The sequence below is a fragment of the Mus musculus genome, chromosome 11 (genome assembly GCF_000001635.26).
Source record: "Mus musculus strain C57BL/6J chromosome 11, GRCm38.p6 C57BL/6J".
Classification (NCBI taxonomy): Eukaryota; Metazoa; Chordata; class Mammalia; order Rodentia; family Muridae; genus Mus; species Mus musculus.
Genome location: NC_000077.6, coordinates 107,192,168 through 107,216,462, shown reverse-complemented (window position 1 = coordinate 107,216,462; position 24,295 = coordinate 107,192,168). Strand labels below are relative to the sequence as shown.

The 24,295-nt window shown below is 43.8% G+C and overlaps 1 protein-coding gene and 1 long non-coding RNA gene across 7 annotated transcripts in view; one reads left to right on the top strand and one right to left on the bottom strand.

Moving 5' to 3' along the window:
* The window catches only part of Pitpnc1 (phosphatidylinositol transfer protein, cytoplasmic 1), a 262,829-nt gene extending 254,258 nt beyond the window's left edge, over positions 1-8,571 (top strand). For all 5 annotated transcript variants that reach the window (NR_153311.1, NM_001359616.1, NM_145823.2 and 2 more), the window contains one exon: positions 3,805-8,571. Coding sequence is in view for 4 of the 5 variants with exons in the window: in NM_001359616.1 (NP_001346545.1) it covers positions 3,805-4,121 (317 nt within the window). In the remaining variant the exon portion in view is untranslated. The remainder of the gene's footprint in view (positions 1-3,804) is intronic.
* Gm39425 overlaps positions 6,074-24,295 on the bottom strand; it is a 21,063-nt gene continuing 2,841 nt past the window's right edge. The window contains exons 2-3 of one of the 2 annotated variants that reach the window (XR_880257.3): positions 11,050-11,251; positions 6,074-10,779 (exon numbers count right to left, since the gene is read on the bottom strand). This is a non-coding gene — a long non-coding RNA (predicted gene, 39425). Of the gene's footprint in view, positions 10,780-11,049; positions 12,083-24,295 lie in introns of those variants that run through there. The other variant, XR_001780344.2, reaches the window with a different exon arrangement.

Sequence of the window (24,295 nt, the reverse complement as noted above, 5' to 3'; positions counted from 1 at the left end):
CATGGCTAACCCAGTCATAAAAAGAGAGTGGAAACATTTGGGGGTACCTGTCAGATGGCCTGCACTAATCACGAAGTAGCACAGGAGCCACAGTGGGTGTCAGAGGTGAAGTGGATCAAATGCGGGACTTTTCAAGGCGTAGTTGGCACTTGTACTCCTTGAAGGGCTTTGCTCTTCAGCTGTCATGGTCTCTGAGAGGCTTTTCTGGAACTCTTTTGGGCTGTTTTACTCAGTCAGTTCCTTTTGACTTAGGCTAATCTACAGAGTAAGCTACAGTCTGTGCACACACGCATTCCTAGTGGGGGCTGGTGGTGAACTGAGATTTAGGGGTGCTACATAGTAGATCTAGCCTGAGACTTACTTAGCAAAGGCCTTAGAAAGCCCAGGGTTGTTTGACAGCCTTGGGTTTACTGAAAGCTGACTATATGGTATATACCAGAAATGGAAGCCTGTATTTAAATACATAGTTATCTCTTGGTCAGTGATGCTAACAAAGAGGCCCTAGGGATAACAAAGGACTCGTCCCCAAGTTGGCACATAGGTCTCAGCCAGATCTCTTACATGTGATCTTTCTCGGAACAGGATGAATTCTTGTGTTTGCCATGCCCAGGCCCTAGGGTAATAGTATTTATTATAAGATACTGGGAAACTCAAGAATGCAGTTTTTACATGACTGCTACTTTTGTTTTTTTGGTTCTGTTTTGTTTTGCTTTTCTAAGAAGTGAGAATGCAGGGTCTAGAGACAGCTCAGCAGTTCAGAGCACCTGCCCTTGTAGGTACCCAAGTTCAGTTCCTAGCGCCCATATCTAGTGGCTCACCACTTTCTGGTCCGGGGTATCCAGTGCCCTCTACTGTCCTAAGTAGGCATTGATTGCATGCATGCACATGTGTATACACACACACACATATACATAAACAAATGATAAATCCATTTTTTAAAAAAGAAATGAGAGCATAATTACAGAACTTTGAGAGGTAACTGTTGTGACAAAGGCTCTAGAATCGGAAGACCTTCTGGTAATGTTTTGGAAATGTTTAATCACACACACACACACACACACACACACACAGAGCATGATTTGGACTGTACCTTGCCAGGCTAGTGCATGCCATTGGCCACTGGATGCATGTGACCGCCTGAAAGCGGACTGGCTCCGCCTTCCCCCTGTCGTGCACGCGGTGATTGGGGTTTGCAGGAAACCAGTTGAAGCAAGAGTTGCTGAAGGTTTGCCCCATTTTGATCGAATACCTCCCAACTCTCCTTTTTTCCTGTTCTAAAGATAGGAATGTTCTTTTAAGGAAACTGTTCCAGAACGTTCCTTGCTTTAGATTACCTTTTCTCCTAGGAATGTCAAACCCAAAGAAAGCTACAGGGGAGGGAAGAAGGGACAAGGGATGCCTGAAGGGCACTGAGCACCACTGTTTTCAGGATCTAAGGCAGACATGGTGGCTGAGAGCTGAGGCAGGAGAATTGCCTTGAGTTGGAGGCCAGCCTGATCTATAATATGGGCCAAGGGGGAGGTGGGGTAGGGACAGAGCTTACAGCTTAAAGCCTTTGCATGTGTTCTTTCCGTTTTAACTCATCATTAGCGTTAAACTGTGTAGAGAAAGATGATAACTCAGAATGCACCCCCACCTTTTTTCTGGCTGTAAGAAACCCATTGTCACCATGATTGAAGTATAATGGTTATCTTATAATATTGCCCTCTTTCTTTGGGATACCATGAGATCGTGGATCATGTGTTGTGTTGTGTTGTTGTTGTTGTTTGTTTGTTTGTTTTTTGCAATTGTACTTTTTTTTTCCATAATGAAAAAAAGATGGTTAAAGCTGAGAGGCTGTGTGTACCACAAGTAAGTAGTGTGTGGATAGGCCAGCAAGATGGCCTATCAGGGAAAGACCCTCATCATACAAGCTTAGAGACCTGAGTTTGATTGCCAGGGCCCAGGTAACTGTGGAAAGAGTGAATTGGCTCCACATGTACACAGACACACACCCTAAGAATTAAAAATATTTTTAAAATGTATAAATAGTAATAAAGCCACATAATGGGGCTAGGGATGTAGCAAAGTGCTTAACTATGCAGAACCCTGGGCTAGATCCCTAACACCATATAAACGGTGGCCGCTGTCACAATCCCGGCACTGGTGAAATAGAGGCAGGAAGATCAGAGATCCAAAGTTATCCTCACCTACATACTGAGTTAGAGGCCAGCCTGATCTACCCAAGAGCCTATCAAAGAAAAAGAAAAATAATTTTAGCACCTTCACGGGTGCTAAAATGAAATTTAAATGATCACCCTGAAAATGGATAAGTTAAGTCGGAAGTAAGCAAAATTAACTTCCGTTAGCACACTAAAGAAAGAAACTAAAGAAAGAAGCAGTCTCGCTTGGCAAGTGAGAGGTTTCAAAGAGAAGAGGAGACTCTGAGGGGTTTTGGTTTTGGTTTTTTGGTTTTTTGGTTTTTTGAGTTTTTTGGGTTTTTTTTTTTTTTTTTTTTTAATCTAAATTCTGTGCTGTGTCCTTTCTGCCCCCTGCTGGAAACATACAATATCACAACATTTCAGCAACTTGTTAACCAAGTCACTTTTTCAAATTGCTATCCATTTATTAAAGATATATCCTAGTTCACTAAAATTCTATGTCGAATTCCAAGCAAATGCTGCTTTAAAGAAATGAATCTCACTCATTCACTTAAAAGTGGTAAGTTAATAGGTACGAGTTTTCTTAAAACCATATAAATTTTATATTATGTCAACACAATTGTAATTTTTTTTTATCTCCTTTATAAAAACTCTTCCCTTTCAGGAAATTTTTTAAAATTTCATAGGGAAATGGTCACAGATTCAATTTAATGGGAAGTGGGGGTTTTTTGTTTTTGTTTTTGTTTTTTTGAGTCTGGCATTTGATAGTGCATGCCTTTAATCCCTACACATGGGAGTCAGAGACAGGTAGATCTGGGTTTTGCAGTCCCAGAGCCTGGTCTACGAAGTTACCGGACCTTGGGGCCACACAGAACACCCCCACATACACAAAAAGTGTTTGTTGTTTTCTTTGTCCAGATGTTATGAAACCCAGTGGTGTGACTTGGTGGTAGAGCCCCTGCCTGGCATACTCGGGGCCCTGGATTTGATCCCCAGCCCCACAAAGAACACCTAATGATTAACATAGGTTGTCAGTGTTCATGCCACATTCAACACTGCAAAGAGACCTGAACCACTGAGACCATGGCAGAGGGCCAGAAGAACTGAATGAGCCTGAGTAAGCCAACGTAGATACACACAACACACATGCATGCACACACATTCATACAGACACAGACACCACGTACATGACACACCTATGCATGCATACACACACACACACACACACAAATATTTTTAATGCATACTAACTAGGCTAATGAGATGGCTCACCAAGTAAAGGCAGCCACTGCTGCCGAGCCTGGCAACCTGAATTCAACCCAATGAACCCGATCCTCTCTCCCCCGAGACTCAGCCACCCACACCACACACAGCAAATAGATAGATAAAGTGTATTTCAGTCATTCCTTAATACTTACTAAGAGTCCTTTGAAAACTCTTGGGTTAATATCCAAAAAAAGAAATGTTCTTTTCCGGGATGTGTCTTAGTAACACAGATGTGGGGGGCAGGGGAGAAAAAAAAATGAGGGTCTAATATTTCAAAGACATGTCAAGTTTGTGATTGGGTAGGCATCAGCTTCATGGTAGTGTCCCCAGATTTAGCAATAAACCCATTTGCCCGTCCGAACAGTAACTATTCTTTTCTCCGCTTTTCCCTTTGAAGACATGACAATGGATGAAGTGCGAGAGTTCGAAAGAGCCACTCAGGAAGCCACCAACAAGAAGATTGGCGTTTTCCCACCGGCCATTTCTATCTCCAGCATCGCCCTACTGCCTTCCTCGGTGCGCAGCGCCCCCTCCAGCGCCCCATCCACCCCTCTCTCCACAGATGCGCCAGAATTTCTGTCCATTCCCAAAGACCGGCCCCGGAAAAAATCTGCTCCAGAGACGCTCACACTTCCAGATCCGGAGAAAAAAGCCACCCTGAATTTACCTGGCGTCTACACTTCCGAAAAGCCATGTCGGCCCAAATCAGAGTAACTCGGTCTGAACATCCCTTTGGGTCCTTTGTTTTCATTTGTGGCTTTTTTTTTTTTTTTTTTTAAAGAATTCTCTGGACGAGGAAAAGACTGCCTCCTTCACTCAGATGTGTTCTTGGATCTCAGACAATGCATGTGGTTAAATAATCTCACAGATAGCAAGAACCCCTACGTGTGCCACACAGCATCATAGTGAATGTGAAAAGTATGATTTAGGGAAAACAAAAAACAAAAAAAAAAAACAAAAAAACGAAAGGAAACAAAACAGGAGGGGCTGAGGACACCGCTCAGTGGGTAGAGCTGCTACAGCTACTGTGGAACCCGGGGTTCCATCCCAGCCATGGTAACCAGGCAGGAGGATCAGAAGTTCAGGGTCAACCTCAGCTACATACAGAGTTTGAGGCCAGCCTGAGTTATTTGAGACACTGTCTCAAGAACAATCAAACAAAACCCACAGAATCTTCTCTAGCTTTAGATGTGGACCAGGGAGGAAGCCTTGTTTTGGGGGCTTTGGTGAGTCTGATGTGGACCTCAATGGTAAAAGGGTAAATGGATGAGAAAACTTTTTTTTTTTTTTTTGGTAAGGTGTGGTAAATTAATGATGTCAGTTTCCTCCCATCAAACCTGAAATTCTCAACAACAACAAAAAAAAAAAAAAAGAAAAAAAAATACTCTCAGGTGTCACATGCCTAATTGTTCTCTTTTGGGACTGCTGACTACCAATACTTGAATTCCAGTTGTTATCAATATTCCTATTTTGATTTAGTCTGACTCAGGATTTGGAGCCTGATTAACTTCTTAAATTTTTGAAAATTTTAATAACCAACTTCTTGAGGCTCCAAGTGCAATTAATGATAATGTCTTTATACCTTTTCACAAAATTTAATAAAGCACCCATCTGTTTGCGTCTCTTCGCTTCCCCTTTTTGTGCCCTGGTGGCTTCTCAAATCTTGCCTGGATGACTTATGACCACAACTAATACAATGTGGAATATTCCGGAAACAGAGAGCCCCAGGTGAGACAGACATCTTCTCTTCAGGGACCTGCAAAGTTTGACTTGTGAGCTTCATCCATAACGATTCTCAGAAATTTCGACAAGCTAAGTAGAATTCATTGACAGTCTCCCACTTGAGGAAATTGAGGATAGACTAAGGGACCCGGGTTTAACTAGCCAGTGTCTGAACCACACAGAAGAGAAGCCACGCCTCCTGGTTTACTCTTAGGAACACCCAGATATTCCTGGAAATGGTTTGCCCATCACCAGGCTTTAGGAAGCACCACCATTCTCTTAGGCCTTCCTTATAATCTAAATATCGGGGGCCAGGGTGTAACTCGATTGTAGAGTTCTTGCCTAACATTCAGGAGGCCCTGGGACTGATCCATAACCCTGCAAAAAAGGAAATAATCCAGCTATTGCCTGTGTCCCTGGAATCCAGTAAATACAGGCAGGCGGGAGGAGTGGAATCGCAGGCTCCTATTTGTACAGAGGTGTGATCATAAATGTCCCTTTTTGTCTTGCTCTCATTGCTGAATGAAGGGGACATGTATGCCGACAGCTGGTGAGGTCAGTAGGTCATCAAAGTGGCAGAAAGAGAAATCTGTCACCCTTACACCTCACTGCCTTTAAACCCACAAGGAAGGGAAGCAGATAGAGCAATGCAGGTGGCTGGGGAGCTCCAGAGCCCATGTCCTAGCTGTCCCTTCCTGACTCGTGACCTTCAACCTCAGGAAAGGAAATGCCCCCCCCCCCCCCAATCCAGATCCCAAAGGAAGCAAAACAGACCAGGGAGTATATTCTCCTTCCCTGACACCTCCCAGCCGGTGGACCCTGCCTGCACCCTCTCTTCAGTCTCCACATTCTGCAACATCTCTGGGGTTCACGCCCTCTCCCATGGCCCAGATGCTGGCCCCTCAAGCCTAGCACCAAAGTGTTTAGAGTGTCTAGATCATTTCTTGTCTATAGATGGACATTGCGCCCCAGTACTCAAAGGAAAGCAATTACAAGTAGATTACCATAACAGCGCATCTTTTCCTTAAGGTGACAGTACCATAGTAGGGTACCCTTCTTTGCATGGTATGGAAGCATGAATCTTGCTTGTGGGAAAACCGTAATCTTTTCTCAAACCCTTTGAACTCCTCAGTGGTTCCCTCCCCCATGCAGCTGTACTCAGTGAGAATGTCTGGCTTTCAAAAGCAAAATTCCACTTTCAGAGGACGCGGAATTCGCGTCTGTACCTGCTTACCATTTGCAAGCTGATGCGGGCTGGGGTGGGCTCCTCGGTTTTCGTGTAGTACAAGTTGATTTTGCGCAGGTGGCTAGCCCATCTGGCACCTAGTTTTTCCAGTAACACCACGCCACTCTTCCTTTCTATAGCCGCTTCCATTGTCAAGGTCAACAATCTGGTTCACTTTCAAAAGGCTACGTTCTCATTCCCTTCCTGTGAGTTCTCTCTCCTTTGTAGTCAGCCCGGGACTTTTGACACCAACTGCAGCGCTAACCTATGATAATGTGATTCTTAACCAACGCCTATGTGTTCAGTTTTTCTGTCTACATGTGGTTTGCCTGTGTTACAAATAGGGAAGGGGTGGGATTCTGGATATATTTCATTAGCTGCTTTGAATATTTAATCCAGTCATCACAAAGCATAAATGACTTCGATATTTTCTGAACCTTGATTTCCAAGTGTCGTTTCGCTTTGTCCTTATGTGAATCTGCTATTGCGGGATCCAAGCATTTGAGGAATATGTATATAGAACATGAGTAATTCTTGTGAGGATGGAAACAAAATGGATGCATGACGGAAATTTAGGAAGAAAAAAAAAAAAGCAGAACTTGAATTGCTAAGCATGTTTGAGGGGGAAATAGAATCCTTAACTCAGTGCCTATGTCTGCCATGTGAAATCCTTCAGCTTTGTGCACCAAAACTGTATCATACCTGTACATATATATACATGTATAAAAGGCAGTATAGCAAGTCACACACCACCAGTCCTAAATCTCTGGTGGTCAAACTGAAATAGTTGCCCATAGGATAACACATATGTTTACCCCTCTTCATATCTGATGGTGGCAGATGCCACTAAAATGGCCACATGTGTCTTGACTCCAGGTGGCTTCCGAATAGGAAATATCCCTGCGATCTTGGTGTGGCATGGCAGCAGCATCTCTCTCTCTGCGCTTTCCTGGGTCAAGGTTTTGTGGTGTTTTTATTGTATAAAGTTTGTCTGAAACCGCCCCCAAGGAGGGTTTCCTTTTATGCTGTAGTAAGAGAAAGCAAAGGAAAAAGAAACTGTGACATTTTTTGTTGTCAGTTTGTTGGTGGACCCTGTTACCATGGCTTCACATCTAAGTGGGGACTATTTTAACTTATTTACAGGTATATGGTGTGGAAATAAGTTAGCTCAATTGTGGATATAATGAACATCCACACACAGACACATACACACACACATACAAATAAATAAAAATTTAAAAGTAAAATACACAACCTCATGCTAAAACTAGTCATGTGGTTTTTCTTTCATGGCTCATAACAAACTTTAAGAGGCATTTTGATAAGAACTCTCTTCAGTGCTCTGAGACAACAGGGTAACAGGACACCAGCTGGCTTAGATCGATGGGAACTTTGCTTTTGAAAAGGGCCAGCATATAGTTAATTGATTATACTTTTGATCTATAAGCAAATAATCCAATGGAGAGTGACTCTCTAAATAGTTTCCAAACTTTTCTGGTCACCTGACTAGTAGGCTAGATGACATTCTGCCATCTAAGCCATAGCTGTAAAAAAATAAAATAAAAATATAAATCCTGGCCTGTGCTATAAGTTGACATGAATAAAGTATATTAAGCTCTTTATTCTTGGTGAGACCAAAGTGTGGCACTGTGTTGACACCATGGGCAGACACAGGACACCTTGGGTTCTTCTGTATTCCACCTTCAAAGCGGTCTGTCTGAGTATGATATCTTACTGCTCAAGATCCACAGGACTTCACGATGTAAGAGGGTGTGACTTCATGGAGAACCTCACAGTCCATGTCCCTTCACTGTAACCCCATTTTAATGAATGCTTAGACTAAGCCTCCCCACCTTCTTGCTTTTCGAGTTCAAACTGTATCTGCAGAATTTCAAGTCTCCCGTTCGGTTTCCCAGTGTCCCTGAGAAGAGAAGAGGTTCTTTTCTACGCCCTTGCCAGTGTCATTTCAGTGTTTACATTTTCGAGCTGAGACCTTGATCGGCTAACTTAGTCAAAATACCACTGCCACCGCTGAAGGACCAGGTGTTCGAATGCACAGTGTTGCAAGCAACGCAAGCGAAAGTGACCCTCACACACACAGCCCTCTGTGTCCTTTTATGGCTGTTCTGTCGTCGATGCCAACCCCCAATTATTTATTATTGTTAATAACTTACTTTTTCTTACATTCTGTTGTAAATAAAGTATGAAGCAATCTTCTTCCGAGTGTAGCATCCTCTGTCTCAGCCAGTTTCAAGGGAACGCTGGCCACTGTTAACATCAGTGGGAAAGAAGACAGAAGTCCCAATTGCTGTACCCAGCTGGATGACCTGATGTGCAAGAATGCCTCTCCTACCAATGGCCATATGGTATCTTACATCCCTTTGTAGGAAATTCCCAGTGACCTTAGTTTTCCAGTCTAAAAATATCCAAAAGAAAACCTATAACCCCAAAGACTGAATGCATAGACTGCCTTTTCCACCTAGCCCCTACTTGAATGTCCCTGGAGTTTGAGATTACATAGCCGACAGGAATCCTTGGGAGTGCCAACCAGATTCTCTCCAAGCCAGGTTAAGAGTCGTGCGTGAGGGCTGGCGAGATGGCTCAGTGGTTAAGAGCACAGACTGCTCTTCTGAAGGTCCTGAGTTCAAATCCCAGCAACCACATGGTGGCTCACAACCATCCATAATGAGATCTGATACCCTCTTCTGGAGTGTCTGAAGACAGCTACAGTGTACTTACATATAACAATAAATAAATCTTAAAAAAAAAAAAGAAAGAAATTACATTTCCGTTAAAAAAAAAAAAAAGGTGTTCGTGAGCTGGGCGCATGGTGGACCACGCCTTTAATCCCAGCACTTGGGAGGCAGAGGCAGGCAGATTTCTGAGTTCGAGGCCAGCCTGGTCTAAAGATTCCAGGACAGCCAGGGCTACACAGAGAAACCCTGTCTCGAAAAACCAAAAAAAAAAAAAAGGACAAAGTCTCAAGTGCTTATCTCCTTGTACTTCTTGTACTTGTAATGTGGCTGAAGATGACCTTGAAATTACAATCTTGGTGCATCAACCTTCCAAGTTCTGGGATTCAAGTGTGTACCCGCTGCTAGCAGAATACTCCTTCCAGGTAGCTAGGATAAGCCCACACCCACAGTGACACACCTACTCCAACAGGGCCACACCTTCTAATAGTGCCACTCCCTGGGCAGAGCATATATAAACTATCAGAACAACCCTTAGTCTATCTTTCAGTTAATGCTTGGGCTGGCAGGCTGACTAGGTGGGCCTGAGTATTTGCTGCCTTGTCTAATGACTGAAGATTGCCCCTAGGACTCACATGGAAGAAGAAGAAGACCAACTCTCAAAAGTTGTCCTCTGACCTCAACACAGGTCCCATGGTGTGTGTGCGCTCACACACACACACACACACACACACACACACACACCATAGATAGATACATAGATAGATACATAGATACACAGAAAGAGAAAGAGAGATACACAGAAAGAGAAAGAGATACAATTTGAAAAAAGAAAATAAAGCCACAGTCTGACCTCTGAAGGAAACTAGCACAGTGCTTTTTATACCGAAGTCCTATGAGTTGTGTAATATCTATTCAATTAACTAAAACATGTTCCCTTTTGTAGCTCCAACCTCACCATTACACCCATTACACCCCATCCAGCCTTTTAATTCTGTATTCAAAACACACAAACTTCCCACACAGCTGCTGGCTGGCTTTCTTGGGCAGAGGCTGCCTCCTGGGGCTGAACTTTATGGGGTTGTAAAATATTTACATACCTAATCCTCAATGCATAGGTTTTTGTGACTCCTCCGAGTTCCTAAGCAGCTTTCCATCAAAAGCACCTTCCCACTGAGGCCTAACCTTAGCCCTCTGAACACCCACGGATTTCCAGTTGTACCCTGGTCTCAAGTTCAGGATACATTCTAGGTCTGCAATAGCCATTCATGAAATTGCCAGTCAGCCAGAGGCTTTGATAGCTTTGCTAGGACAACCGGAGTATTCATCTGCACTGGGGTGTGGTGGGTCCAGCAAGCTCTTTTTTTAAGGTTACAGATTGACTCTTTGTGCCTAACTTGTCTACACTTACATTCTCTCTCTTCCATCCTGTGTGACTTAATAGACTACTTCATTCAAACTCAATGAGAGAGAGTTCCTGGGAGAGTTGGTGCTCTAGTTTGTTGTCTGTTGCTATGATAAACAAGAGCTTAATGTTTCTACTGCTACAGTGAAACACCATAGCCAGAAAGCAAGATGTGGAGAAAAGGGTTTATTTGGCTTAAACTTCCACGGCACTGTTCATCATTGAAGAGCGTCATGGCAGGAAACTGGAACCAGGAGCTGATGCAGAGGCCACGGAGGGGTGCTACTTGCTACTTACAGACTTGCTCCACATGGCTTGCTCAACCTTCTTTAAAAAAAAAAAAAAAGACTTATTTATTTTTTATATGTAAGTACACTGTTGCTGTCTTCAGACACAGCAGAAGAGGGCATCAGATCCCATTACAGATGGTTGTGCTGGGATTTGAACTCAGGACCTTTGGAAGAGCAGTTGGTGCTCTTAACCACTGAGCCATCTCTCCAGTCCTCAGCCTGCTTTCTTACAGAGCCCAGGACCACCAGGCGAGGAACAGCATCACCCACAGTCCCCCACCAATCACTAATTAAGAAAATGACTTACAGCCAGATCTAATGGAGACATTTTCTTACTTGGGGTTCCCACTTCTCCAATGACTCCAGCTCGCATCACGTTGACATCAAACTATCCAGCGTACTGACCAAAAACAACTTAGGGAGGAGAGGGTTTCTTTCAGGTAACAACATATCATAGTTCATCACTGAGGGAAGCTGCCCGTGACCAGCCTGGACTTGAAGAGGAGTTCCTGAGGAAGGGGTGTTAGGAGAGGGGAAAGAAGGACTCGAAGTCAATCATGGGTATAAGCTGGCAGCTCTGTGTTCTGCTCCTGCTGGCTTTCCAGACAGCTGGGTAGATAACCCTTGCAGACCAAAGCCCAGTCCTTTATTTACATATCAGTTCAATCATTACCCGGGGTTCCCTTTTGATTATCCCACAAATCAACGTTTTATGACCTTAGCCCCTCGATACTTAGAAAGAGCTATCAAGCACATTTTCTTTCTTTTACATAGCAAATAAATCCAGAGATCTGCCTGCCATTGTAAGCACAAACAATACGTTTAGTACGTTTAGCTGGATAGGACCACACACACACACACACACACACACTTTTTTTTTTATTTCTGTGTATGGAAATGTGCATGTGTGAGTCCAGCTTGCATGTTTGGAGCCCCAAAAAGGTTGTTAGCTGCCAGATGTGGGTGCTGCAAACTGAACTCAGGTCCTTTAGAAGAGCAGCAAGTGCTCTTAACTGCTGCGCCATCTCTCCAGCCCCTCAGCTGACTTTCTCTTACAGTCTGACCCTTCTGTCCAGGGATGGCACCACCCACAGTTGGATAGGCCATTCCTACAACAATTAGCAAGCAAGAAAATGTCCCACAGACATACCTACAGATCAATCTGAAAAAGGCAGTTGAGATCCCTTCTTCCCAGATATGTTGAAGTTTGATCAAACTGATAATAAACTAGTGATGTTAGGTATAGGTCAATAATTTGCCTTAATGTTCTTGCTCTGTTCCCATCATGTGAGCCAAAAACAAAAAAACAAAAAAAAAAAAAGAAAGAAAGAAAGAAAGAAAAGGAAGGAAGGAAGGAAAGAAAGAAGGAGCAAAGGAAGAGACCCAGGGATGTAGCTCAGTGAGTAGCATGCTTGGATAGCTTATAGGAAGCCTTAGCTTCAATGCCCACTACCACATAAATCAGGTGTAGTGCTACACCCCGTGTAGTTCTAGCAGTGGGAAGGTGGAGGCAGGAATATGTCTTAGTCAGTCTTCTATTGCTGTGAAGAGACATCATAATCAGGGCAACTCTTTTTTGTTTGTTTGTTTTTTCGAGACAGGGTTTCTCTGTATAACCCTGACTGTCCTGGAACTCACTCCGTAGACCAGGCTGGCCTAGAACTCAGAAATCCACCTGCCTCTGCCTCCCGAGTGCTGGGATTAAAGGCGTGTGCCACCACTGCCCGGCTACAGGGCAACTCTCGTAAAGGAAAACATTTAACTGGGGCTGGGTTAGAGCTTCAGAAGTTTAGTCCATTGTCATTGTGACTGGGACCATGGAGGCACGCAGGCAGGCAGTGTTGGAGGAGTAGCTGAGAGGTCTATATCCGGTTGGGCAGACAGCAGGAAGAGAGAGAGAGAGAGAGAGAGAGAGAGAGAGAGAGAGAACACTACCTGGTTCACCTTGGGCTTCTGAAACCTCAAACCCCACTCCCAGTGACGTACCTCCTCCATCAAGTCTGAACCTCCTAATCTTTATCCTTTCAAATATTGCTGCTCCTTATGAACCTACGGGACCATTTTCACTCAAACCACCACAGATTAGAAGATGAACTATGGGGGCTGGAGAGTTGGCTCAGTTTGGGGTTGAAAGCCCTTGGCTCAAGCCCTTGTTGCTCTTACAGAGGACCTGGTCTGATTCTCACTCAGTACATACATGAAAGCTAACAACCACCTGTAACTCCAGTCATGAAGGATCTAATGCCCATTTCTCACCTCCAAGGGCACTGCATACACGTAATTCACAGACAGAAATGCAGACAAAACAACTATTACACATAAATTTTTTTTTTAAAAATCAGTCTTGGTTACATGGTCAGTTTGAAGGCTAAAAATAAAATATCGGTAACTTCCAGGGTTGCACTGAATAGCCTGAACTAAGGGTTGAATTATAAGCACTTGGGATTTAAGGGATAGTTTTGTTTAACTGTAAAAACCAGTTCTGGAGCCAGAGGATGGTTCAGCAGCAAAAGGGACTTCCACTGAGCCTGACAATCTGAGCTCAGACTCCAGGACCCACGTGACTGAAGGCAAGAACTGAGCTCTGCAAGTTCTTCTCTGCCCTGTAGACTGATACAGCGATGAGTGTGCAACACACACACACACACACAAAGTAGAAGAAACTTTTTCTCTCTACTCCCCTCCAGACAGGGTTTTTCTAATCCGTGTAGCCCTGGCTGTCCTGAAACTTGCTCTGTAGACCTCAAACTCAGAGATCACTCTCCCTCTGCCTCCCCAGTGCTGGGATTAAAGGTGTGTGCCACCACACCCAGCTGATACGCCTTTTTTTTTTTTAATACCAATCATGTGCCACTAAGGCAGATGCAAAAGACTTGTAATTTTTCTTTACTTCTCCTCTTACCCAGCTAAAGTCCTTTGCTTTTAAATGTCCAGTCGGTGGCCACTAATCTGCTTGCACATCTTCCCTGCAGCTGGGGTATCTCCACCCTTCAGTGTTCCTGGTGTAACCCACTTGAGCCTTAGACTTTGAAGCCAGTGTGATAAACACCTTTGTTACGGAGCCAGCCCCTGACTTTAACTTCTTGCTAGGAAGTTAAATCCTCAGACTGTCTACAGCAAAGGATAACCCTGAAGTCCCGATCCTCCTGCCTCCACCTCCCCAGGGCTAGTGTCAGGACTATAGTCAGTCACCACCATGCTTAGTTTTATGCAGTGCTGGGAATCTAGCACATGCTTGGTGCTTGCTAGGTAAGGATGTGACAACGGAGTCACTGCCCCAGGCCTCCAGTCTTCTCTCAGAAAGCATGATGGGAGTTATAACTTCTGGAACACACACACACCCGCCCCCTCCCTCTGTCTCCCCCCCCCCCAACCAGAGCGTCTCCTAACAGCTCTGGATGATAGAGCTTGCTCTCGGTTTTGCCTGTGGATTGCTGCTCTTGGCCTGATCCTCAGATTCTCTCCCTTTAACTTGTCTTGTCCTTTTTGTTGGCCAACTTGCCTGTATCTTTGTCCTTCTTGTTGCCTTTGGACAGCATTGCCACACTCAGAGAACGGCGTCCACTACGGCAGCCTCACGAAGAAAATGGCTGTACCTCCTTAAACTTCACGAAGACAGTTTTAGCCACTGTCTCTGGAGGGGGGTTGAGGGCAGACAACTCTGGGTGATTTTAAAATCTTATCCCAAAATAAATTTCCCACTCCCTGGGGATGGTCTCCGTGAGATGCTGGCGGCTGACTACACACAGGCGACCCTTGAGAGTCAAGTTGTACGGCACACAAGCAGTCCTGTTCTGAGAGCTTCCAAAGATAGCTCACAGCTCCAGGGCACAGAACGCAGATAAAGTCACTCATGGGGCCAGATGTGTTCTTTGCCTTTTCTCTGAACGGTCCTTGGAAACTTGGCAAGATTTCTTTTGATTTGAATTTTCCCACTGTCATGTTGAAGTTATTCTATTCCTTTGCATTCTGAGATAATTAATAATTATAATATAATCTTGAGGAGATGAAAAAATCACCATTGTTAGATATTTTAGGATTTAATTTTTTTTTTTTTTAGTGTGAGTATGCTTGCGATCATGCACATTCACTCACGTGCCCATGCACACATGCACATGTATGCATTTGGGTGCCAAAAGAGGAGATGAAGCTGCAGGTGACTGTAAGTTACACAGTCAGCACTGGCCACTCAAGTCCTCTGCAATGGCATCAATCGTTCTTAACTGCTGAGCCACCTCTCCAGTTCCAATTTTTTTAAATTAATTTTTAAGGAAAATTTTAACATGTATGAACATTTTTGCCTGTGTGCATATCTGTGCCCCACATGTTAGCTGGGCGCTCATAAAGGTCAGAAGATGTTGGATCCCCTGGATCTAGAGCTATAGGTGGTTGTGAGCCACCACTAGGTGCAAGGTCCATACAGATGCTCTTGGGAACTGGAGAGGTGGCTCAGCTGTTAAGAGCACTGCTGCTCATCCAGAGGACCTGGGTTCAATTCTCAGCACCCACATAATGGTTCACAACTGTCTGTAACTCCATTCCAGAGAATCTGACACCTTCTTCTGGTCTCCTCAGATACCAGGTACACATGTGGGCATACATGTCAGACATACATGTAGGCAAAACACCCATACACATAAAATTCAAGTAAATTGAAAGAACCTAATGGGGAAACCCCACTCAACTCCCGATTCGGTGTGCACCCAAGAATCATGAACAGACTGTCTTGATGTAAATACATGAGGTAGTTTAATGGCGGAGCTCTGGGTCAAAACATATCTCATGCAGGAGACAGTGGATTTGACCCCAGGCTTAGAAGCTAGGGGTTTTTATAGAAAAGGGGCTGGGGCTGGGGGAGGAATTGGCGTGGTTTCACATGATTGGTCCATTTAAATATCAGCAGACTGTATATGCAGATAACATTTAACTTAGGTCAGAAGGGCGGGAGATAGGGAGGCACTGGGCCAGTCCAGCATGTCATTCTCTTTATCTTTATGGCTAAGCAGCCTCAGGAATGTCTTAACAACGGGCCTGCCCGGGCATGTCCTGGCCTGTTCTGCTATGCTCTCAGCCCCAGGTTTCAAAGCTCACAAACAACTCTTTGGGCTATTTGACATAAATTACATGAATCACAGGTCTCAAGTTTTATTTTCTTTCAAAATAAGTCTTTTTAAAACACATGATAGCTGGGTGGTGGTGCATATCTTTAATCCCAGCACTTGGGAGGCAGAGGCAGGCGGATCTCTGTGAGTTCAAGGACAACCTGGTCTACAGAATTAGTTCTAGGATAGTCAGGGCTACACAGAGAAATCCTGTCTTTAAAAACTGACAAGTGCATTCTTTTTGTCCACTGAACCATCTTTCAGCCTCTATTTAATTTTTCAAGATTTATTTATTATTATACATAAGTACACCATAGCTGACTTCAGACACACCAGAAGAGGGCGTCAGATCTCATTAAGGGTGGTTGTGAGCTACCATATGGTTGCTGGGATTTGAACTCATAAACTTTGAAAGAAAGTGCTCTAAACACTGCTTATCATTTTTTAAGGCTAAATAATATATTCCCTACAGTTGAAAATCTATGATTGTCTACAATACTTATTATGGTTTAGCATTTGGGTTTTTTTTTTTTTCATGGATTTTTGTCTTTTATGTAGAGTGTTGTTACAAACCTATTTTAACACAGTTTATATCCTTTGTGTTGTTGTTCAGTCCTGGGGGTTGAACCTATGATGCCCACATGCCAGTCAACTCACTAAGGTATATACCCATTCCTCTTTTTTTTTTTTTAATTTTGAGACAATATCTCATTAAGGTGCTGAGGCTAGCCCTGAACTCACTCTGAACACAAGAAGGCCCTGAGCTTGCCATTCTTCTGCCTCAGCCACCTAAGGAGCTGGTATCATATGTTGGACCACCAGCCCTGGCTTATGTCTTCTATTCATTTATTTGTCTTAGATAAATTCTCAGAAATTGGGGCTGAAGAGATGGCTCAGCAGTTAAGAACACAGATGGCTCTCCTGACTCCTAAGGCACCTGAGCTCACGTGCACATACACATGCACATACTTATAGATACATACATATACACCACACACATGCACATACCCCCATTTGCACACCCCTTTCACATATGTACACACACACACGTACATATACACACACACATGTAGAACATGGTATATAAGTGAGTTGCACTGAAAAACATGGAAAATGATAAAAAAAACAGTGTAGAACATTGTATGTGAGCGAGTTACAATGAAAAACATGGAAAATGAGAAAAATCACACTGTAGAACATGGTATATGAGTGAGTTACAATGAAAAACACAGAAAATGAGAAACGCATGGTGTAGAACATGGTATATAAGTGAATTACAATGAAAAACATTGAAAATGAGAAAGGCACACTGTAGAACTTCGTATATGAGTGAGTTGCACTGAAAAATATAGAAAATGAGAAATGCACATTGTAGAACATAGTATATGAGTGAGTTGAAATGAGGAACATGGAAATTGAGAAACACACACTGTAGAACATGTTATATGAGTGAGTTGCACTGAAAAACATGGAAAATGAGAAACGCACTGTAGAATATGGTACATGAGCGTGTTACAATGAAAAACATTGAAAATGAGAAACGCACAGTTTAGAACATGGTACATGAGTGAGTTGCACTGAAAAACATGGAAAATGAGAAATGCACATTGTAGCACAGTATATGAGTGAGTTGCACTGAAAAACATGGAAAAATGAGAAATGCACATTGTAGAACATGGTATATTAGTGAGTTGCAATTAAAAACAGAAAATGAGAAACGCACACTGTAAAACATGGTATATGAGTGAGTTGTACTGAAAAACATGGAAAATGAGAAACGCACACTGTAGAACATCGTATATGAGCGAGTTACAATGAAAAACACAGAAAATGAGAAATGCACATTGTAGAACATGGTATATAAGTCAGTTGCACTGCAAAACATTGAAAATGAGAAATACACAGTGTAGAACATTGTATGTGAGCGAGTTACAATGAAAAACATGGAAAATGAGAAACGCACACTGTAGAACATCGTATATGAGTGAGTTGCACTGAAAACCATGGAAAATGAGAAACGCACACTGTAGAACATGCTATATGAGCGAGTTACAATGAAAAACAGAGAAAATGAGAAATGCACATTGTAGAACATGGTATATAAATCAGTTGCACTGCAAAACATTGAAAATGAGAAATACACAGTGTAGAACATTGTATGTGAGCCAGTTACAATGAAAAACATGGAAAATGAGAAAAATCACACTGTATAACACATACACACATATACACATAATTAAAAAATAATTCAAGTACATCTTTTTTTTTTTTTTTTTTGGGTTTTTGAGACAAGGTTTCTCTGTGTAGCCATGGCTGTTCTGGAACTCACTTTGTAGACCAAGCTGGCCTTGAACTCAGAAATCTGCCTGCTTCTGCCTCCCAAGGGCTGGGATTAAAGGCGTGCGCCACCATGCCCGGCTTCAAGTACATCTTAAAACATTTTCAGAGTCCGTCACTGGTAGCACCTGCCTTTAGTCCTACCACTTAGAAGACAGAGGCAGGAGGATCTCTGTGAGTTCGAGGTCAGTCTGGTCTACAGAGTAAGTTCCAGGACAGCCAAGACTATACAGAGAGACCCTGTCTCAAAAAACAATAACAATAACAACAACAACAAAAAAAATCTCAGAAATCAAACTACCAGCCAAGAGTTAAGGGTCATGTCTTTAGTCCCTGCACTCAGGAAGCAGAAGCAGGTAGATCTCTGTGAGTTCCAGGACAGCCAGGCTGTTATATAGAGAAACCATGTGTTAAAAAACCAAACCGCCCCCAATGCAGGAGCTAGAGATATTACCCAAGGAGCTAAAGGGAACTGCAACCCTATAGGTGGAACAACAATATGAACTAACCAGTACCCCGGAGCTCTTGTCTCTAGCTGCATATGCATCAAAAGATGGCCTAGTCGGCCATCACTGCAAAGAGAGGCCCATTGGACTTGCCACCTTTAGATGCCCCAGTACAGGGGAACGCCAGGGCCAAAAAGGGGGAGTGGGTGGGTAGGGGATTGGGGGGGTGGATATGGGGGACCTTTGGGATAGCATTGAAAATGTAAACGAGGAAAATACCTAATTTAAAAAAATTAAAAAAAAAAAAACCAACATGGGCTGGTGAGATGGCTCATCGGTTAAGAGCACTGACTGCGCTTCCAGAGGTCCTGAGTTCAAATCCCAGCAACCACATGGTGGCTCACAAGCATCCTTAATGAGATCTGAAGACAGCTACAGTGTACATACATATAATAAATAAATAAAATCTTTAAAAAAAAAACCAAACGAACAAACAAACAACCTCAAACCCCCAAAACAAAACAGGTTGGGGGGGGGGGTGAAAATCCCAGCACTCGGGAGGCAGAGGCAGGTGGATTTCTGAGTTCGAGGCCAGCCTGGTCTACAGAGTGAGTTCCAGGACAGCCAGGGCTACACAGAGAAACCCTGTCTCGAAAAACCAAAAAGAAAAGAAAAAGAAAAGAAAAGAAAAGGAAAGGAAAGGAAAGGAAAGGAAAGGAAAGGAAAGGAAAGGAAAGGAAAGGAAAGGAAAGGAAAGAAAAGGAAAGAAGTAAGAGCCTAAGGTACATGGGGTAAGACCCACAAAATCAGGTTCATTCACGTATACCACCTGTGAGAATTGTCTTTTATACTATAAAGAGAATTGAATGAGGTGCTTAGGTCATTAAAATAAAATAAAATAAAATCTAACTAATTTCTGATTAACTGTGGGTCAATAGCTCTGTATTCAGAGTCCCTGAGCTACTTGACCTGCTACTGTGCGAATATAAAAATGTCAAGCTTCTCTTTTTTCTGATGTGCTGAATCTAATTCACATCGGGAGATAAGATCCCCTCTGCACTCGAGGAAGGGCTTTGTAGAAAGAGATGATTAAGACGAGGTTTAACGCTGGGTTAACAATCTGTGAAGCAAGGCTGAGGTCTCAGTGGAAACTCTTCGGTGGTCCTTTTCTGCATAAAATCAAGCCCAGCAGCCCTGCTTGGGGGCTCCTGTCTTTACTCCCAACGCCAGGAGAGACAGAGGCAGGCGTTCTCTGTGAGTTCCAGGTCAACCACATCTACTTAGTGAGTTCCAGCCCAGCCGGGAAAAAAAAAATCAAACCAAATGTCCCAGAGGCATGATAAATACCTGAAAATTGACTGTTAATGCATTTTATTAATTGTGTGTGCACACCGACACACCACAGCACATATGTGGCGGTCCACCATGTGGGACTCAGCTTGTCAGTTTTGATGGCAAAGTGCCTTTATCCAGTAGGCCCTTCTCATATCTCCAAATCAATTGTTTTAAGTGGTTAGAGTAAGATTCTCTTCCTCCTTGCCTCAAAAAGATAAAAATAAAAAAGAAGACACTTCAAAGTAGGAAAGAAGGTTCAGGAGGTGGAATTCCTCTGCCTCCCGAGGGGACAGCCCAGCAGCCTGTCTTCCCAGAGGAAACACTGGAGACACAGAGGATCCCTCAGGGAAAATAAAGATGAAGATAGCTTCAGTTTGTTAGAAAACCAAGATTTTTTTTTCAGTAGCTTCCAAGATCACATCTGACAAGCTTCAGTCACCTCACAGACAAAAGGACCTGTCTTTAACATATATATAATGTGTTATATACATATATGCACATATATATATATATACGTGTATATTATATACATATATATTAAATTAATATATAGTTAAAGTAAGAGTGTGTGTGTGTGTGTGTGCTCGCGCACGCACTCAGTCCAATAGTTGGCTATGAGGATCTGCCTCTGTATTTGTCAGGCTCTGGCAGAGCCTCTCAGCTTGCTCTAGGGAATTAGAAACCTTCCCCTGGCTGTGATTATATGTGAGCCACCATGTCTACCTTGTCAGATCCTTAGGGTACCCTATTTCCTCCATAAAAGGGCAAACCCACTGGCTTGGTCCAAAATTCAGTCTAGGCTCAACTCATGCTGGACTAGTGAAGACTTTCTGGTGGTTAGATAAAAGCCAGCCTTCCTCAGGAACTTGTTAAACAGTTCCCATCTGCCAAAAATAATTATTCCCTGGCCTGCAGTGGAAGGGACATAGGGCTGGCCTCCAGGCTCCCCAGTCACTCCTCACACACACTTTATACAGCTCAAAGCACACCCCACCCCTGCTCACCGCCTCCTCCCCCCTAAACTCCCAGGATGCTCCAGTTCACAGGCTACTCTCCCTCTAGCTACTTACTCTTCTGAGAATCCTGGTGATGTTTCCATGCCCACCCCTCTGCCTCTCCCTCCGCCATAGCTGTCCTGTCAGCTGCTTTTTCCCCTCTGCTCTAGACTCTTCCAGATGTTTTTCTCTCGTGTCCACAACCAAAACCTTACCCCTGACCATTTCAGTGGTTCCCCTACTCTGCCTTCATGTACACACCTGACTTAGAGTTCTTGAGACTCTAAACTGCAGTCCTCAGTATTGTGTCTCCCTAATGCTTTACCTGATGCGCCTGCCTTCTCCCCAACCCCACTTTTTAGCCTGGGCTGGCATTCACTGACTCTTCATCAGGCCCTGGGCCACACAGTTCACATTAATTGACCCCTGGGACCCTCATAACACCTGGAGTTAAAAGGAATGGTAATCTCTGTCTTCTTTTCTCTGTGTAGCCCTGACTGTCCTGGAACTCACTCTGTAGACCAGGCTAGCTTCGAACTCAGAAATCTGCCTGCCTCTGCCTCCCAAGTGCTGGGATTAAAGGTGTGCGCCACCACACCCGGCCCCTGCAGGCACTTATACTCACATGCACACAGACACATACCCGCACACAACTAAACATAAAGATAGGAGACTCATTCTCTAAATAAACAAGCCTCTTACCAAAGTACCTACAGCCAGAAGTCAAGTCCCTGGCTTCAAAAGCCAGGAGCAGTAGACTTCCAGCTCTCAAGGCTTGGCGCCTAAGCCTCTGGGTTGGCTAGTCCAGCCCTAATACCTTGGCCACTCAAGGACCCAGGACTACCAGCTGTGGAAGAGCTTTTCCTTGCCAGCCCACCATTCCTATGCAGGTGAACAAGAAGACTGGAGCCAGCTGTTGGTGGCAGCTTGAATCAGAAGGCCAGAGAATGTATGAGGAGAAATATGATGGGAAGGCGCTGGAGGCTGAATCTTTGCTGAGATTTTCAGATTTGGCAAATATAACTTTTTTTTAAGCAAATAAAACTTACAGGATACTAAGTCACTTTAATTCAAGATAAATGGTGAAAGATTGGTAGAGGCATAGTATGGTGTGGGGAAAAGGGGTACCCCCTCTGCGGGCCCATGCTGAGGCATCCCTTCCCCCTGAGGTACCAGCCACATGATAGTAGAGTATAGAATGGAGTTTATTCAGGGCATGGAGAGGGGAGTTGAGATAAAGGGAGAGGGAGAGGGAGGAAGGAGGGAGGGGGAGAGAGAGAGAAGAGAAGAGGAGAAAAGAGGAGGGAGAGGGGGAGGGGAGGGAGAGGGAAAAGGGGTGGGGGAGGGAGAGTAGAGAAGTAGAGGCAGGCCATGGGGGGGAGGGAAGTGGGGGGAGAGAGGGGTAAGGACCAGGGGCAAGAGGAGAAGAGAAGGGAGCAAGAGTGAAAGAGTAGGGAGAGGCAAACAGCTCCTTTTACAGTGAGTCAGGCAGGTAACTGGGGCAGAGTCTAGAGGAAATGTCAGCAGTTATCCTCTGGCACTACACATGGACTAAAGATACAGTGTGGTGGAAGTGGCCGCTCTAGGAAAGACAAGAGTGCATCTCTACCCAGCAGGAAAGATGTGTGGGGGTGGAATTCACAGAGGCAAGTAGTCGTGGACGGGATTCCAGGGGCTGAGAAAGGAGGATGAAGAAGGAGGACTGACCATGTTTAAAAAGACCAAAAAACGCTGGGCGTGGTGGTGCACACCTTTAATCCCAGCACTTGGGAGGCAGAGGCAAGCAGATTTCTGAGTTCGAGGCCAGCCTGGTCTACAAAGTGAGTTCCAGGACAGCCAGGGCTATCCAGAGAAACCCTGTCTTGAGAAACCAAAAGTAAATAAATAAATAAATAAATAAATAAACAAACCAAAAACGCTCTGGAATTGGATGGTGGTGATGGTTACAACAATACATGAATGTGGGGCTGGTGAGATGGTTCAGCACTGACTACTCTTCCAAAGGTCCTGAGTTCAAATCCCAGCAACCACATGGTGGCTCACAACCATCCGTAATGAGATCTGACGCCCTCTTCTGGTGTGTCTGAAGTCAGCTACAGTGTACTTACATATAATAAATAAACAAATCTTTAAAAAAAAATACATGAATGTAGCAACACCAAAGAACTTCCCATCAAAATGTAATAAAATGGTATATTTTCTGTTATGTATATTTTACCATAAGAAATCTCTAGGCCGGGCATGGTGGCGCACACCTTTAGTCCCAGCACTCAGGAGGCAGAGGCAGGCAGATTTCTGAGTTTGAGGCCAGCCTGGTCTACAGACTGAGTTCCAGTGAGTTGCAGGACAGCCAAGGCTACATACACAAAGAAACCCTGTTTCAAAAGACAAAAAAAAAAACAAAAAACAAAAATCTCTAGATGCAGGCCCTGGGTTTTGAAAAGACACACCCCATACTATGATGAACGACCTTAGATTCTCTCTCTAATGCTTGCTTCAGAGAAACTACCCCCAGAGATGCTTGCTGCTGGAGTTCTATTATTCCATTCCTTGCTGCAGTCTGAACATTCGCTTCCACAGCAGGCTAAGACCCCAGATCTGAAAAGCACAGCTCAGACACCTTACATGTGGTTTAAGAACCACTGCAAGTCTCAGATAATATGGCTGGCAGCATCTGCTTCCTCCACACAATGGTCCCTATACATCCTATATCGCATCCTATATATATCCTTTATCGTATGCTTTAACCGGGCGGGGATCTGACTCAACAGTTAAGAGTGCTTGCTGCTCTTGCAGTGGACCCTGCTTCCATTCCCAGCACCCACATGGTGCCTCACAGATATCTGCAACTCCAGTTCCAGGGGGTCTGACATGCTCGTGTGGCATCTGAGGGTACCAGGCGCTTACTTCGTACACAGACATACAAGCAGGTGAAATATCCACACACACCAAGTAAAAATAAAACCCATTTTTAAAATTTTTTTCCTAGACAGTGTTCATCTTTGTAGCCCTGGCAGTCCTGGAACTTGCTTGTAGAGCAAGCTGGCCTCGAATTTACAGAGATGTGCCTGCCTCTGTTTCCAGAGTGCCTGGATTAAAGGTGTGTTCTGCAACCGCCACCACCCAGGAAAAAAAAATGTGGTTTTTATTTAATTTTTTTCAGTTACTGCAGCACTTTTAGTTTTCTTTACACAATGACGTGTTACTAGGCCTAACTGAACAGTGGAAAACCAAAATTTGTCATTTTCTAAAAAAGTATTGAGCACAAAAAACTTTACATAAATTAAAAGGATGAATACATTGACAGGAATCAAGTTCAAGGTAAATAACAACCCCAT